Consider the following 19,007-nt stretch of genomic DNA (forward strand, 5'->3'; position numbering starts at 1 on the left):
TTTGTTTTTTAGTTTCTTCATAACTCACTTGTCAACTAAGGGTTCACTATTAGAAATGCATCTTTAACTTGAATTGTGCTTTTCAACCTAAATATCTTCATTCTTCTACTTTAGGCTTTGTATCCTGAATTTACCTGTTAGTAATACCACCTTGATCATCTTTTTAATTGACAATCCCGGTATATTTTTGAAGGTCTTTTTAAAAAAATTTTATTCTTAACAATGCCATTTTGTTTAAGCTGTCTCACATATGTCATGTAAGGTGAGAATCTTTGCACTTTAAAGAGATAGTTAACCTACTCACATTGTAATCAATGGAGCTGATCTATAATTTTCTGTTTTCTTATTCATGTCTTCATGGTATTTCCTTTTGACTTTTGTTAGGTTATATATGAATATTTGGGGGCTGATTTTAAAGTTACACATTTGAGATTGTATATTCAGATATGTTTAAACATTGTAAAACAAGTTTCTCCATTTTTATCCACCAGACCACTTACACAAAACCTCTTATAAGGTAACAATAAAAAATTTCTAGGACTTAGCAGTATTAAACTATTGTTTTCAAAATTCTTACTATCTCTTAGTATGAATTTGATGGATATGATTAAGTAAATGAAACAACCCCACACACTGCCAAGTGATTAGAAGCAGCAGTATATTTCTTTCTTTTTTACTTAGTGATAAAGTCTGCATAAATATTTTTTTGAAATACCTATTCCTTGTTACTCTGCTCCAAAATTTTTAGATCAACTTTATTGAGGTATAATTTACATACAATTACATTCAGAAGTCATTAATTTTGATAAGTACAACTTACTTTTTATTATGAAAAAAATCAGTATACATAAAATTTAAAATTCAAAGACTATCCTTATATCCTTCAATTAGATGAATCTACTATTAATGTTAGATAAGTTTCCATATATATATATCTTTATCTATTTATAGAGGTAGATCTGGGCATACATTGTTCATTTTTCTGGACTATTTGATATTAAATTGCAAAGACTTCCACATGTACTCCCTAAGAATAAGGATTTTCACCTGTTTGCCCACTACAGCATTATCATAAGGAAAAAACAACATTAGCTCAATAATATTGTAACATAATATTGCCAGAGAATGAAGCTAATCTGTGGCCCTTTCCATTGCTGAATACAGCTTCCATCTAACCCTGCCAACAAAGAAACCTAACCAGAGCTCCCTGAAATCCTGGTAGCCCACCCAACAGGCCCAATTAGAAACACTTGAACAGAAAGCCTGGCAAGTGTCTCTGTATCTACAGAACCAGGATGATGGTCCTCACTGGCCAGGGAGTTGAGGTTGCAATTCTGTCTGATTAGATCCATAAAGAAGGAGTTTTCTAGGTACGGGCCTGTTCTGCAGCTGAAACCAGGCATGAAACTAATTTACAGCCATCCCCAAAGGTGAATACAGTCTCAAGCCCATCTGAGAAGGAAACATAATTGGAGCTCCAGGATTCTGTGTATCCCATCTTGCAACTCCAATTAAAGTAGATTTTGACCACCTAGGTAAAGCTAGGTTGGTGGCCTGTCCAGGCCAAGGAATTTGGTGCATAGTTCTGCCTAATATGATTCTGAAACAAGAGACAACCACAGTCGTGTTCTGTATTGAGGACACTGCAATGCCTGGAAACTAATTCATATCCCAGCTCACTGCTGAATATAGCCTTCGTCCATCAAACCAGGAACATAACAGAACACAGGGTGCTACATAGCCTACCCTACAGCTCTGCCTACAGTAGTACTTAAGTAATGAACAGATCTTTGCCTTCCACACCTGTAGAGCAGAACTAGTAGCCTCATCTGGCCAGGAATTCAATGCATAGAACTGCCTGACTTGGGTCCACAAACATGAGCTGTAGAAGCCATGAGGCTCATTCTGCTGCCATACCAGGACAATAACCTAATATATAACCCTGCCCAATACTGAGTATATATACAGTCCTGAAGCCTAGGAATTCTGATTAGAGAATCCAGGCAACTGCAGAGCCTATCCTACAGCTTCACTTGGGCAAGGAACTAAGTCAGTATTCCTATACAATGGTTTTCAGCCAGCAGCACCTACCCTCAACTTCAAAGCTCAGTCAGTAGTCTCACCCAAAAATATGCATTGATAGTGAATACCACTTGCCCAAGGATGCTACCAGCTGACATATCCAGGGCTCAATTTAAGGCAAATGGTGAATGACTATCTCTACTAAAGCAACCTATAAAATCTGGGAGGAAAAAAAATCACTTATTCAATGGGAAGATACTGACATAAGGAATCAAGATCATGAAAATTTGGAAAAACAAGGTACCACCAAAGGAAACTAATAGATCTCCAATAACTCATCACAATGATATAGAGATCTACAAACTGTCAGAGAATTTGAAGTAATTGCCTTAAAGAAGCTTAGTGAACCACAAGAACATGCAAATAAAATTAGGAAAACAATGCATAAACAAAATGAGGAATTCAACAATAGAAATCATTTTAAAAAATGACATCTTGAACCTGAAAAATACAAAAACTTAACTGAAGAGTTCAATAGAGAACTCCAAGAGCAGACTTTACCATGCAGAAGAAAGATTCATGATCCCCAAAATAGGGCATTTTAAATTATCCAGAGGATCGAAAAAACAAAGAATGAAAAAGTGAGGAAAGTCTACAGGACTTATGGGAACAATAAAAAAGAAACAATATCTGTGGGAGGGGCAAGATGGCAGAAGAGTAGGGGTCCTCAACTCACCTGGCCCCACAAACTTACCTAGATAACTTTTAAAACATCCTGAATACCTGTGAATTCAACCTGAGATTTAAAGAGAGAGCAACTGGAATGCTACATAGAAATTTTCACCTCTAACAAGGTAGGAAAGTGGGAAAATAAAATAAAAAAGAATAAAGTGGGGGAGGGGAACAGCAAATAGCTGGGCTAAAGAGGAGCCTCCAAGCAGAAAGTCCAACCCTAGAAAAGCAGGAACTTTAAAAATCCGCCCTGAGCTTTCCCTGACAGAAGCGAGCTTAGCAGGGAAATGAGGCAGAATCGCAGGAGAGGCAGTGAAGCCTCAAGATTCCTGGAGTCACTATAAGAGGAGGAGCACCTGGGGGAAAGCTCACCACAAAATGACTTCCAATATCAAAAAAGGGCTGGAGCACCACAGCCGTCCAGGGCATTTGTGAGAACCCAGTCAGTTAGATCAGCAGCTCCAGAGCTCCCTTTAGCCTAGAGCATGGCTCCAGATGGAGGTGGGTGTGCCACATTCCCTTCAGGAGAGGAGCTCCGTGGGAGCACAGGTCCAGCGACACAGGGCCCAGATCCCAGGGTGCCCAAGTGGAAAAAGCAGGGGATCCTTTGTGCCCCCTGGGACAGGTGGAAGCAGGGAGGGCACAGAACAGCAAGGACTCTCCTGCCACTGGGTGCCCCAAGCTGTGCAGATCAGTGCACCAGCACCCCAGGAGCATCTAGGCCAGTGCAGACTGGGAGACTACAGTTAGTTACTCACGGGGAACTCAACTTCAAAGCTGGAAATCTGGCCCCACCATTGTTGTTTTTCCTCTTTGTTTCACCTTGTGCCTGGAGGAGGTGGGACTTCTAGAAAACAAAGGTCTCACAGGATCAACATCTCACTCCCAGTATGTGGAAAAGGGCAGGCATCTCCACCCAGGCACAGACACCTGAGAATCAGCACAGAAGGCTCCTACCCTAGGAGAACTGCTGAAAGAACAAGGGAAGAGCAAATTTACTGACCAAGAAGCATTGGAAAGCTCTAGGACTGAGAGAAATAGTATATAGAACTAGAGGGTCCCTTTCCCCCTCTTTTTCTTTTTCTTTTTCCATTACAAATCATTTTTATATGACTAAAAATTTCCAATATTTTTTCTCTTTCCCAACTTAACAATATTTTACCAGCTATTTATTTTCACTACTTTGTTTTAAAATTTGTTTTTTATATTACTGGTCCTTCTGCTTTATTTTGCACTGTTTTCTTTTTCTTTTATTTTCTGGTCTCTGACCTCTTAGAATCATCTAGGGTGTATTTTATTTAGGTTGTGATTGATATTATTGTCTCAGGCCACTCATACAGCCACTCTGCACTGGACAAAATGACAAGAAAGAAGAACTCATCACAAGACAAAGAATCAGAAACGGTTCTCTCTGCAACAGTTGCAGAATTTAGATTTAAATATGATGTCAGAAAATCAATCCAAAAGTACAATTGTAAAACTAATGGTGGCTCAGGATAAAAAGCATAAAGGACTTTAGAGATTTCGTTACTGCAGAACTAAGATTTAATCAGGCCAAAATTAAAAATAGATTAAATGAGATGCAATCCAAACTGGATGTTCTAACTGCTAGGGTTAATGAGGTGGAAGAGAGAGTGAGTAGCACAGAAGACAAGTTGGTAAGGAAAGGAAACTGAGGAAAAACAAGAAAAACAAGAGCCCATGAAGAAAGGCTTAGGAAAATAATTGACTTGAAAAGGAAGAATATATATCTAATTGGGATTCCAGAAGAGGCTGAGAGAGAGAGAGAGGACCACAAAATTTATTTGAGCATCATAGCTGAGAACTTCCCAAATATGGGGAAAGAAACAGGCATTCAGATCCAACAGATAGAGAGGACCCATAAAAATATCAATAAAAATCATTCAACACCTTGACACTTAATAGTGAAACTTACAAATTTCAAAGATAAAGAGAAAATTCTTAAGCAGTGCAAGAAAAGACATTCTTAAATTATATGGGGAGAAATATTAGATTAACAGCTCTCCACTGAGACCTGGCAGGCCAGAAAGGGCTAGCAGGATATATTCAGGGTCAGGATACTAAATGAGAAGAACATGCAGCCAAGAATACTTTATCCAGCAAGGTTCTCATTCAGAATGGAGAGATAAAGAGCTTCAAGATAGGTAGAAACTGAAAGAATATGTGATCACCAAACCAGCTCCGCAAGAAATATTAAGGGGGGACTCTGTAAAAGAAAGGGGATGCCCAAAGAAATAATCTACAAAAACAGGAACTATTGAATAGATATTACGATGACACTAAATTCATATCTTTCAATAATTACTCTGAACGTGAATGGACTAAATGATCCCATTAAAAGATGCAGGGTATTGGACTGGATAAAAAAGCAATACCCATCTATATCCTATCTACAAGAGACTCATTTTAGACCTAAGGACACCTCCGGCCTGAAAATGAAGGGGTGGAGAACCATTTACCATTAAAATGGTCCTCAAAAGAAAGCTGGAGTAACAAACCTCATATCGGAAAAATTAAAGTTTACACCAAAGACTATGGTAAGAGATGAAGAGGGACACTATATCATACTTAAGGGGTCTATCCAACAAGAAGACCTAACAATCATGAATATTTATTCTTCTAATGTGGGAGCCACCAAGTATATCAATTAATAACCAAAGTAAAGAGATACTTATATAACAATATACTAATAGTGGGAGACTTCAACACGGCACTTTCAATAAATGACAGATCTTCTAAGCAGAACATTACCAAAGAAACAAAGCCTTAAATGATACATTGGACCAAAGAGATTTCACAGATATATACAGAACCTTCCATGCAAACACAAGTGAATACACAATCTTCTTAAGTGCACATAGAACTTTTTCCAGAATAGACCACATACTAGGTCACAAATCATGTCTCAACCGATAGCAAAAGATTGGGGAAATCCCTTGCATAATTTCAGACAAAAATGCTTTGAAACTAGAATTCAATCACAAGAAGAAATTTGGAAGAAACTCAAACACATGGAAGTTAAAGAGCATTCTACTAAAAGATGAATGGGTCAACCAGGAAATTAGAGAAAAATTAAAAGATTCACAGAAACTAATGAAAATTAAGATAGAAGTGTTCAAAATCTCTGGGACACAGCAAAACTGGTTTTAAGAGGGAAATACATCACAATACAAGCCTTACTCAAAAAATTGGAAAAAATTCAAATACACAAGCTAACGTCACACCTAAAGGAACTGGAACAGGAAGTAAAACCTACACCAAACAGAAGGAGAGAGATAACAAAGATTTGAGCATAACTCAATGAAATAGAGACTAGAAGAACTTTAGAATAGATTAATAAAACCAGGAGCTGGTTCCTTGAAAGAATTAGTAGGATAGATAAGCCCCTAGCCAGTCTTATTAAAAAGAAAAGAAAAAAAAGACTCAAATTAATAAAAGCATGAATGAAAGATCACAACCAATACCAAGGAAATACAAACAATTTTAAAGATGTATTATAAACAGCTATATGCCAACAAATTAGGCAATCTAGAAGAAAGGGATGCATTTATGGAAAACCACAAATTACCAAAACTTGAACAAGAAGAAATAGAAAACCTGAACAGGCCAATAACTAGCGAGAAAATTGAGGCAGTCATCAAAACCTCTCAAGACCCAGAAGTCCTAGCCTCAGCAATCAGACAACAAAAAGAAATAAAAGGCATTCAAATTGGCAAAGAAGTCAAACTCTCCCTCTTCACAGATGACATAACACTGTATATAGAAAATCCAAAAGATTCAACCCTAAGATTGCTAGAACTCATACAGCAATTCAGCAATGTGGCAGGTACAAAAACAATGCACAGAAATCAGTGGCACTACTATACATTAACAGTGGACTGAAGAAAGAGAAATTAAGGAATAAATCCCATTTACAATTGCACCCAAAACCATAAGACACCTGGGAAGAAACCTTACCAAAGAGGTAAAGGATCCATACCCTAAAAACTACAGAACACTTCTGAAAGAAATTGAGGAAGACACAAAGAGATGGAATAACATTCCATGCTCACAATTGGAAGAATAAATATCTATGCTACAATAGGGTATGCTTTGAAAATGTCTATGCTACCCAGGGTAATTTACACATTAAATGCAATCCCTATCAAAATACCATGGACTGGGCAGCCTGGGTGGCTCAGCCGTTTAGTGCTGCCTTCATCCCAGGAAGTGAATCTGGAGTCCTGGGATAGAGTCCCACATCGGGCTCCCTGAATGGAGACTGCTTCTCCCTCTGCCTGTGTCTCTACCTTTCTCTTTCTCTCTGTGTCTCATGAATAAATAAATAAAATCTTAAAAAAAAAATACCATGGACTTTCTTCACAGGGTTGGAACAAATCATCTTAAGACTTGAATGAAATAAGACCCTGAATAGCCAGGGAATATTGAAAAAGAAAACCAATGCCAGGGGTATCACAATGCCTGACTTCAAGCTGTATTACAAAACTGTGATTGTCAAGATATTGGCACTGGCACATAAACGGACACTTAGACCAACGGACAGAACAGAGAACCCAGAAATGGGCACTCAACTCTTTGGTCAACTAATATTTGGCAAAGCAGGAAAGAAAATCCACTAGAAAAAAAGAAAGTCTCTTCAGTAACTGGTGTTGGGAAAATTGGATAGCCACATGTAGAAGAATGAAACTAGACCATTCTCTTACATAATACACAAAGATAAACTCAAAATGGATGAAAGATATAAATTATGTGAGACAAGAATCGATCAAAATCCTAGAAAAGAACACAGGCAACAACCTTTTTGAACAATTGGCCATAGTAACTTCTTGCAAGATACATATGTGATGGGAAAGGAAACAAGCCAGAAATGAACTACTGGGGCTTAATCAGAATAAAAAGCTTCCGCACAGCAAAAGAAACACTCAACAAAACTAAAAGACAACCTACAGAATGGGAGAAGATATTTGCAAATGACATATCAGATAAAGTGCTAGTATTCAAGATCTATAGAGAACTTATTAAACTCAACACCCAAGAAACAAAAAATCCAATCATGAAATGGGCAAAAGACATGAGCAGACATTTCAGCAAAGAAGACATACACTTGGCCAACAAGCACATGAGAAAATGCTCTGCATCACTTGCCTTCAGGGAAATACAAATCAAAACCACAATGAGATACCACTTCACACCAGTGAGAATGGCGAAAATTAACAAGACAGGAAACAACAGAAGTTGGAGAGGATGTGGAGAAGGGGGAACCCTCTTGTACTGTTGGTTGGAATGCAAACTGGTACAGCCGCTCTGGAAAGCAGTGTGGTGGTTCCTCAAAAAGTTAAAACAGAGCTACCCTATGACCTATCAATTGTACTAGTTGGTATTTACCCCAAAGATACAGATGTAGTGAAATGACAGGACACCTGCACCCCAATGTTTATAGCAGCAATGTCCACAATAGCCAAACTGTGGAAGGAGCCATGGTGTCCTTCAACAGATGAATGGATAAAGATGTGTTCTCTATATACAGTGGAATGTCACTCAGCTATCAGAAAGGATGAATACCCACCATTTACTTCGACATGGATGGAACTGGAGGGTATTATGCTAAGTGAAGTAAGACAATAGGAGAACAACCATCATAGTTTCATGATGTCTTATATAAGTGTCTTATATAAGACACTCTATAGATTTTAAACCAAAGACTATGAAAAGAGATGAAGAAGGGCCCACAGCATCATAATAAAGAGGTCTATCCAAAAGAAGATCTAACAATTGTAAATATTTATGCCTCTAACTTAGGAGCACCCATATCTATAAAATAATAACAAACATAAAGGAATTCATTGATAATAACACAATAATAGTAGGGGACTTTGACACCCCACTTACAGCAATGGACGGATTATCAAAGCTGAAAATCTACAAGGAAACAAAGGTTTTGAATGACACAATGGACCAGATGGACTTAACACATATACTCAGAACATTTCATCCTAAAACAACAGAATATACATTCTTTACCAGTGTACATGGTACATTCTCCAGAGTAGATAGCATACTAGGACATAAATCAGCCCTCAGGAGGTCAAAATATAGAGATGATCCCATGCATATTTTCAGACCACAATGCTCTGAAATTTGAAGTTAACCTTAAGAAAAAGTTCAGAAAGATCACAAATACATTGACATTAAAGGACATCCTACTAAAGAATAAATGAATTAGCCAGGAAATTAAAGAAGAAATTTTAAAGATATATGGAAACAAAGGAAAATGAAAGCGCAATGGTCCAAAACCTTTGGAAGGCAGCAAAGGCAGTCCAAAGAGGGAAGTATATAGCAATTCAAGCCTACCTAAAAAATCAAGAAAAATCTCAAATACATAATCTATTCTTACACTTAAAGGAGCTAGAAAAAGAACAAAAAAATGAAGACTAAAGCCTGCAGAAGAAAGGAAATATTAAAGCTTCGAGTAAAAAAGAAACAAACAAAAAAAGAGTAGAACACATCAATGAACCAGAAACTGGTTCTTTGAAAAAAAATTATTAAAATTATTGAAAATTAAAATTGATAAACCCCTAGCTAGACTTATCAAAAGACAGAGAGAGAGAGAGAGAGAGAGAGAGGATGCAAATAAATAAAATCATGAATGAGAGAGGAGAAATCACAACCAATACCACAGAAATACAAACAATTATAAGAGAACATTATGAAAAATTATATGCCAACAAATTAGGCAATTGTAAAGAAATGGATAAATTCCTAGAAACACAGAAACTCCAAAACTGAATCTAAAGAATCAGAAAACTCAAACAGGCTGATAATTTGCAAAGAGATCAAATTAGTAATGAAAAATCTCCCAATAAACAAAAAGTCCAAAACAAAATGGCTTGACAGAGGAATTCTAAAAACCATATAAACATGAGTTAATACCTATTCTTCCCAAACTATTCCAAATAACAGATGTGGAAGGAAAACTTCCAAGTTCATTCTATGAGGTCAGCGTTACCCTGATTCTAAAACCAGACAAAGACTCCACTGAAGGAGAGAATTGCAGGCCAATGTCCCTAATGAACATGGATGCAAAAATTCTCAGCAAAATACTAGCAAATCAAATCCAACAGTACATTAAAAAAATACATTAACCACAGTCAAGTGCAATTTATTCCTGGACTGCAGGGCTGGTTCAATATTCACAAACTAATGTGATACACCAAATTAGTAAAAGAAAGGATAAGAACCATATGATCCTCTCAATAGATGCAGAAAAACATTTGACAAAGTACAACATCCATTCTTGATGAAAACATCCATAAAGTAGTGGTATAATGAACATACTTCAACATAATAAAGGCCATCTACAAAAACCCCACAGCTAATATCCTCAATGGCAAAAAACTGAGAGTTTTTCCTCTGTGGTCAAGAATAAGACAGTGATGTCCACATTTGCCACTGTTATTTAATACAATACTGGAAGTTCTAGCCTTGGGGATCAGACAATAAAAAGAAATGCATCCAAATTGGTAAGAAAGAAGTCAAACTTTCACTGTTTGCAGACAACATAATACTTTATGTAGAAAACCCAAAAGATTCCACCAAAAAATTATTAGAACTGATATGCAAATTCGCTAAAGTCCCAGGACACAAAATCAATGTACAGAAATCTGTTTCATTTCTATACACCAATAATGAAGCAGCAGAAAGAGAAGTCAAAGAATTTATCCCATTTACAACTTCACCAAAATAGCATAAGATACTTAGGAATGAACCTAATCAAAGAGGGAAATGATCTATGCTGAGAAAACTATACAACACTTATGAAAAAAAAATTAAAGAGGACACAAAGAATGGAAAAACATTCCATGTTCATGGATTGGAAGAACAAATATTGTTTAAATGTCTCTACTACCCAAAGCAATCTATACATTTAATGCAATCCCTATCAGAATACCAACAGCATTTTTCACAGAGCTGGAACAAACAATCCCAAAATTTTATGGAACCACAAAAGACCCTGAATAGACAAAGCAATCTTGAAAAAGAAAAGGAAAGCTGATGCATCACAATTCCAGACTTCAAGTACTTCAAATACTGCATGATTTCATTCATATGAGGAATAAAAAAAAAAAACAAAAAAAACAAAATTAAAAAACCCAAACAAACAAAAAACAGAACCGGACTCACAGATACAGAGAACAAAATTGGTGGTTGCCAGAAAGGAGGAGGGTCAAGTATAAGGGCAAAACATGTGAAGGAGATTAAGAGATATAGAATTCTCATTATAAAATAAATAAGCCATGGGGATGGAAAGCACAGCATAGACACCTTAGTCAATAATATTATAATAACTTTGTATAGTGACAGATGGTAACTACACTTACCATGGTGAGCATGCATTATGTATATAATTGTCCAATCTCTATATTATACCCCTAAAACTAATATAGCATTATATATCAACTATACTTCAATTAAAAAAATACAACCCACAAAGACTTAATCAGGAAGAAATAAAATATCTGAATAGAGCAATAACTAAAAGGAGATTGAATCAATAATTTTTAAAAATGTCCCAGTGAAGAAAAGTTCAGGACTAGATTACCTCACTGGTGAATTTTACCAAATAGAAGAATTAGCACCAATTCTTCTCAAACTCTGCCAAAAACAAAATCAAAGATGTTGGAACAATCTCAAATTCGTTTTATGAAGCCTGCATTATCCTGATAGCAAAGCCAAAAAAAGGGCCCTATAAGAAAAGTACACATCAACATTCCTGTTGAGTATTGATGGAAAATTGTCAATAAAATACTAGCAAATTCAGCTATTCAGCAGCACATTAAAATTCATTTGCCATCATCAAGTTATAGCTAGAACAACCAGACTTAAATCAATAAGGAAACAGAAGATTTAAATATACTATAAACCAATTGACAGACATATACAGAATGCTCAACAGCGGCATATACATTCTTCTAAAGGACACATGGAACAATCTGCAGTATAAATACATGTTAGGCCATAAAACAGTCTTAACAAATTTAAGAAGACTGATACGATACCAAGTATCTTCTCTGACCACAATAAAATGAAACTAGAAATAGAAGGAAAACAGGAAAATCCACAAATACGTGGAAGTTAACTCACTCTTAAATAACCAGTGGGTTAAAAATAATAATAATAAATAACCAATGGGTTAAAGAAGAAGTCACAAGGGACTGAGAAAATATCTGGAGGTAAATGAAAGCAAAATACAACATTCCAAAATAATGGGATGCAGTGAAAACAGTACTAATATGGATGCTTATAGAGAAAGTGCTTACATTAAAAAAATAACAAAGTTCTCCTCCGATTCACTTATTTCATTCAGCATAATACCTTCCGGTTCCATCCACATCGAAGCAAGAGGGTATTATGCTGAGTGAAATAAGTCAATCAGAGAAGGACAAACATTATATGGTCTCATTCATTTGGGGAATATAAAAAGTAGTGAAAGGGAATAAAGGGAAAGGGAGAAAAAATAAGTGGGAAATATCAGAAAGGGAGACAGAACATGAATGACTCCTAACTCTGGGAAATGAACTAGGGGTGGTGGAAGGGGAGGTGGGCGAGGGATGGGGGTGACTGGGTGACGGGCACTGAGGTGGGCACTTGACAGGATGAGCACTGGGTGTTATTCTATATGTTGACAAATTGAACACCAATAAAAAATAAATTTATAAAAAAAATAACAAAGTTCTCAAATTAACAACCTAACTTTTTACCTCAAGGAACTCCAAAACATAAAAACAAACTACAGATAATTGCCAACTTGTGACAGATTAACAATTTTTCTACTTTACAACGATACAAGAGTGATGCACATTCAGTAGAAACCATACTTTGATTGAATGTTGATCTTTTCCTGGGAGAAAATTTTACCTATACAATCATTCTGTTTTACACTTTCAGTACAATATTCAATATATTACATGAGATATTAGACACTTTATGATTTTGCTCACTGTAGGCTAATGGAAGTGTTCTGACATTTTTAAGGTAGTCTAGGCTAAGTAATGATGTTTGGTAGATTAGTTGTATTAGGTGCATTTTTAATTTTTATTTCCAATTTATAATAGGTTTATCAGCCCATAACACCATGGTAAGTTGAGGAAGATATGAAACTAAAAGTTAACAGAAGGAAGGAAATAATAAAGAATAAAAGAGAGAAAAGTGAAAGAATAGAAAAACAATTTTTAAAATTAATGAAAACAGGAGTTGGTTTTTTGAAAAGATCAATAACTTGACAAACTCTTAGCTAGATTAATAATTTTTAAAAAGCACAGATAAATAAAACAGAAATGAAGAGAGGACATTACAACTGATGTCATAGAAATAAAAAGGATTATAAGACTACTAAGAATAATTATATGCCAACAAATTGGATAGCCTATAAGATAAAGATAAATTCCTACCAAGACCAAATTCATATCAAGACTGAATCACAAAGAAATAAAAAAAAATATGACCAGACAAATAAAGAGTAGGGATATTGGATCAGTAATCAAAAACCTCTCAATAAAGAAAAGCTCAGGACCAAATGTATTCACTGGAGAGGGGCACCTGGGTGGCTCAGTGATTGAGTGTCTGCCTTTGGCTCAGGTCGTGATCCCAGGGTTCTAGGATTGAGTCTGCATTGGCCTCCCTGTGAGGAGCCTGCTTCTCCCTCTGCCTATGTCTCTGCTCTCTCTGTGTGTCTCTCATGAATAAATAAATAAAATCTTTTTTAAAAAAATTCACTAGAGAATTCTACCAAACATTTAAATAAAAACTAACACTAACCCCCACCCCCAGCTCTTTCTAAGAATTGTAGAAGAGAAAAACATTTCCAAACTCATTCTATGAGGTCAGCATTATCCTGATACCAGCAAAGCCAGGAAAAGACACTACAAGAAAAATAGAAGTCAATTATCCTTGATGAATATTAATGCAAAAATCATTAATAAAATGCTAGTAAAATGAATTCGACAACAGTTCATTAAAAGGATCATACATAATGACAAAGTGGGATTTATACCTGAAACATAAGATTGATTTAACATATTAAAAAATCAATGTAATACCACATATTAATAAAACGAAGGACAAAAAAAAACCCACTTGATCATTTGATGTCAAAAAACTGACAAAATTCAGCACTATTTCATCACAAAAGCATCTAACACACTAGTAATAGAAGTACCTAAACATAATAAAAGCCATATGTCATTACAGCTATTATCACACTTAATAGTAAAGACTGACAAGTTTTTTTCTAAGAACAGGAAAAAGGCGACCATGCCTACCCTCCCACACTATTCAACATAGTATTAGATGTCCTAACTATAGGGTTTAGAAAAGAAAAAGAAAAAAAAGGCATTCAAAAGAGAAATAAAGAAGTAAAATCATCTCTGTTCATTAATATGATTTTATATGTAGAAAATCCTACAGATTCCACCAAAAAAAAAATGTTGGAGTTAGGAAACAATTTCAGCAGTTACAGGATATAAAATCAACATTAAAAATCAGTTGTCTCTATACACTAACATGACCAATCACAAAAAAGGAATTAAGAAAATGCTCCCTTTTTCTATAGCATCAAAATGGATAAAATTCTTAAGAATAGACTTAACTTATGAGGTGAAAGACTTTCACAATGAAAACTAAAGACATTGGTTAAAGGAAATCAAAGAACATGCAGACAAAAGGAAAGACGTCTCATGCTCGTGAACTGGAAGACTTCATTGTGTTAAAATGCCCTAACTACCCAAAGAAGCTATCTACAGATGCACTGCAATCCTTATCAAAATCCCAATGGCATATTTTGCAAAAATAGAAAAAATAGCCTAAAAGAAGAATCTTACTTCCTGATTTTAAAAATAGCCTAAAAGAAAAATCTCACTTCCTGATTTCAAGACATACTACAAAGCAGCAGTAATCAAAACTATAAGGTACTGGCATAAAGACAGATATATAGATAATGAAATAGAAAAGAGTATCCAGAAATAAAGCCCTGGGTATATATGGCCAAATGATTTTCAACACAGGTGCCAATATACACAGTGGAAAATGGAAAGTGTCTTCAACAAATGGCATTCGAAAAACTATCTCTACATCCAAAAGAGTGAATTTGGTCCTTTAAATCATATACAAAAGTAAACTCAAAATTGATTAAAGGCATAAATAAAATGTCAGACCTAAAGTGATAAAACTCCTAGAAAAAAGCATAGAAGAAAACCTTCAGGACATTGGATTTGGCAATCAATTTTTGGATATGACACCAAAAACACAGACAGCAAAAGTAAAAATAAACAAATGGGATTACATTAAACTTAACTTTTATGCATCAAAGGAAACAATCAACAGAATGAAAAGTTAACCTACGGAATAGAAGAAAGCATTTGCAAACCACATATCTGATAAGTTAGTATCTAGAATATAAAAAAATCCTATAACTCAACAACAAAAAACACTTTTAGAATTATTTAATAATAGAAATATTAATAATGGAAAAAGTATGGCAGTTACTCAAAAAAAATAAACATAGAATTAACATATCTTCTAACAATCTAGCTTTTCGGTATACACCCAAAAAATTCAGAGCAAGATCTCAAAGAGGTATTTAGATATTTATGTTCCTTGCAGCATTTTTCACACTGAAGTCTGAAGGTAAAAAAAACCCAAACGTACATTACAGAAGACTGGGTAAAGAAAATGTGGTATATAACATGCAATGAGATATTCACAGCCTTAAAAAGGAAGATAATTCTGTCACATGCTACGACATGAATTAAACCTGAGGACATTATGCAAAGCAAAATAAGCCAGTCACAAAACTTCAAATACTCTATGATTCCACTCATATAAATCATGGAGTATTTGAAGTCAAAATCATAGAAATAGAAAATAGAAAGGTGTTTGCTCAGGATGGAAGAGGGAGTGCAGGGTGGGGGCTGGGGATAGTGTTTAATGCGCATAGAGTATTTTCAGGATGAAAAGGTTCAGAGATTTGTTAAACAATGTGAATATACTTAACACTACTGAACTATATGTTTAAAAATGGTTAGTATGGTAAATTTAATGTTACGTGCTTTTTATTACAATAAAAGAATAAAGAAAACTAGGATTCAATGCTAGATCTGACTCCAAACTATGTACTTACAACTGCTAAATCTAGTTTACTATGAAACATAATAAACTCTGTACTTATTCATTAGAAAACAATTAGAGAAATGGGTAATTCCACACTGGTGGACTGTTTCAAGAAAGAGCACCAGGGAAGCTTCCTTAGTAAGCTCCTCACTGATCTGCGCCAAGGCCATAATCAGTCCTCATACCTGACACTGGCAACCACACAGCAATATAAATTGTGTTTAAATGAAGTAGTTGATATTTCTTAAGTGTATCCCTATCTGCCTTTAAATCTTAATGAATTATTTTCTCTGTGAGGAAAAAAAATGGCTAAAAAGTAATCTTATTAAAAGAAAAGAAAGACCACAGGTTTTAAGATAACTGTATCAATAAAATGTACCAGATTAGTTAAAAGGATTTGAGATTGATAGATCCAAAAGGTCTCTGGGTTCCCAACAAAATAAATAAATGGTTATTGGTTTAAGCATCTAAATTTTTAAGTGATTTTCTATGTAGTAATAGATAACTTATGTTGATTTTGAAATCTACTTTGTCAGATATTAATCTAGTTAAACAAGTTTTTTAGAATTTTTGTTTTTATGATATTTGTTTTGTTTTTATGATATGATTTTTGTTTTACTTTCATTATGTACCATATTTTAGATATGTCAGTTTTAGGCAGAATGTGTGCATACATGTGCCTTGCATGATAATCTTTGTCTTTGCTTCCAATTAATCTTTATCGTTGGTTTTTAATTACAATACTTAGTTTCTCTACACTTAATATAATTACTTACATGTTTGCGTTGAAATTTATCTTAACCTTAGCTTTTAAATGTGTCCCACATTTATGAAACAAATGTTTACTCTATAATGGTTTTCTTTCCCTTTATTGACTTCTTTTTGTGGATTATGCTTAATTCTGCTTTTCTACTTTTACTTCAATTTCTGTAACCTCTGCCAATATTTAGCTCAGCTTTCCTGCTTCATATCCACTTATTCTAGAATCAACAGACTCCCTCATGGAATGAAATATTTTTGTGACTTCTGTCTCAAAATTTTAATATCTGAAGGTTTTCTGTATCTCAATCTATTATTTCTTGTTTTGCTAACCCTTGTTTATGGTACCTAATTTTCTTATAAATTTTGAGCTCACATATGGCTGATAATAACCTGCAGGAATCCTGCTTGAAGTTGCATTTCTACAGAGAGAAATGTTCTTTGTCTCCAACAGGTGTCCTTGGACCTTACCAACCTGGAATAAATGTAGCCTCATAACTTAGAACCTCCTAACTACCTATGTTATACAAACTAAATACCTTAACCCATACAAGGTCAGAAGTATAATCATGAATCCTCAATATGAAAATTTTGTTCATTTTTTTTCTGTTATTTCATTTACCTAGAACTGAGAACAAAAGAGATAACTTGTTTTCTCCCCTCACTTAGAAGTAGCATATTGGTTTTGTAGACTATTCTTTCAATTAAACCAAAACAGTTAAATATTATTGTATGTGAGGGTTGAGAGTTTCACTGAGGAAGTAGTTCTCTTGAAAAAAAAAATGACTGACAAGCTTTAAAAAATGAAAAATGCTTTACTTAACAAAAGCAATTAGAGATTCTGTACATAAAATAAATGAATTAACAAACTCGGCTTATGCACAATTTTTAAGAAGTTATTAATTGCAAAAGCAAAATAAACATTTATCAAAAAATAGTTTTAAAAATGTTATTACATTATTGAAATCAAGCTAAAGACAAAGCTTAAAATCATTTTAAAATAACAAAAAGGACCTACCAGATTTTTATCCACAATAATATACATTTCAAGATTTTGAGGGTATAACTTGAAGAATTCAGTTCTCTGAAAAACACACAACATGAGTCCTGAGGAATTTCCAAAAATTTACCTTCTATTTGAACTTATATTCAGAGGGAAACTGAAAGACATGGTGCTACTAATTACACAACAAAGCTGCTTCAATCTACAAAATTCCAAGTACTATTCAGAAAATTCTATTCCAAAAAGTGTCTGTGGTTAATAGAATGTTCAGTAAGATCTCAAGCTATACAAGAATCCAGATATTTGTTGATTTTAGCAATAGCTGCAATTGGAAATATTAACTTTACAACATAAATCTTTTCTTTCTTGCCTTGTGATAATTTTCACAGTAGTCTTCCATATAGGCAGATTTTCTGCTACCAATTATTAGGAAACTACTTCTGGCAAACAATAAATTTTAGACAAATATTACTGAAGTTTACAATCAATGGCAGTTCACTAGAGTCTGGAATGTTATTTATGATGTTATAGCAGTTTACAGGCCTTTATGGAAGAAGAATTTGTCACTTTGTTTTACATGTACCTCATGTAGGCCACACTAATAGTATTCATTTCTGAACTCTCCTGAAACAAAACTTAACTTAGAAATTTAGATCAGGGTGACGGGCACTGAGGGGGACACTTGACAGGATGAGCACTGGGTGTTATTCTGTATGTTGGTAAATTAAACACCAATAAAAATTAATTTATTAAAAAAAAAGAAAGAAATTTAGATCACGTGATATTTTCAACTAATTTATCAGCCTAATTGAGGAAAAGGAGTAATTTACATTACCTATCCAAAGGTCCACATGTGAAAATTAATTTTTTTAGTTTCTTGAATCCTATATTCACATTTCCAAGATTAATTACCTAAGTCTTACTAAACTTTAATAACAAACTTAATGAAGAATTTCATTTTTTATCCATTTTAAAAGTCATGGAAGGCCTTCATGAAAAAGTAAAATAATCTTAAGATCTGCAAGTCATCAAATTTTGCTCTGAAAGTATTTTTCATTTCACAAAATTATAGGGAATAAGTTAAAATTAAAAAGTCGACACTTACTTGTGACCTTTCTTTGTTATAATAATATACACTGTCATAGCTGTAACTCCTATTTTCTCCTAAGAGAGGTATATTAGTGTTACCAAGTTTTTCTTCATAAATCATGTGCACAAATCCTGATATGGCCTGCATTGGTTCAATTCCATATGAGATGTTTTTAAGCTGCAATGTTCCCCTGAGTATTAAAATAATCAAAACAAG

At 34.5% G+C, this 19,007-nt stretch overlaps 1 protein-coding gene across 1 annotated transcript in view; it reads right to left on the reverse strand.

The window, feature by feature from the left end:
• The window catches only part of LOC112916315 (disintegrin and metalloproteinase domain-containing protein 5-like), a 135,207-nt gene that overhangs the window by 105,806 nt on the left and 10,394 nt on the right, over nt 1-19,007 (reverse strand). Inside the window, exons 8-9 of the mRNA XM_072762691.1 lie at nt 18,807-18,981; nt 17,717-17,782 (exon numbers count right to left, since the gene is read on the reverse strand). Of these exons, the coding sequence (XP_072618792.1) occupies nt 17,717-17,782; nt 18,807-18,981 (241 nt within the window). The remainder of the gene's footprint in view (nt 1-17,716; nt 17,783-18,806; nt 18,982-19,007) is intronic.

The sequence above is a fragment of the Vulpes vulpes genome, chromosome 7, assembly GCF_048418805.1.
Source record: "Vulpes vulpes isolate BD-2025 chromosome 7, VulVul3, whole genome shotgun sequence".
Classification (NCBI taxonomy): domain Eukaryota; kingdom Metazoa; phylum Chordata; class Mammalia; order Carnivora; family Canidae; genus Vulpes; species Vulpes vulpes.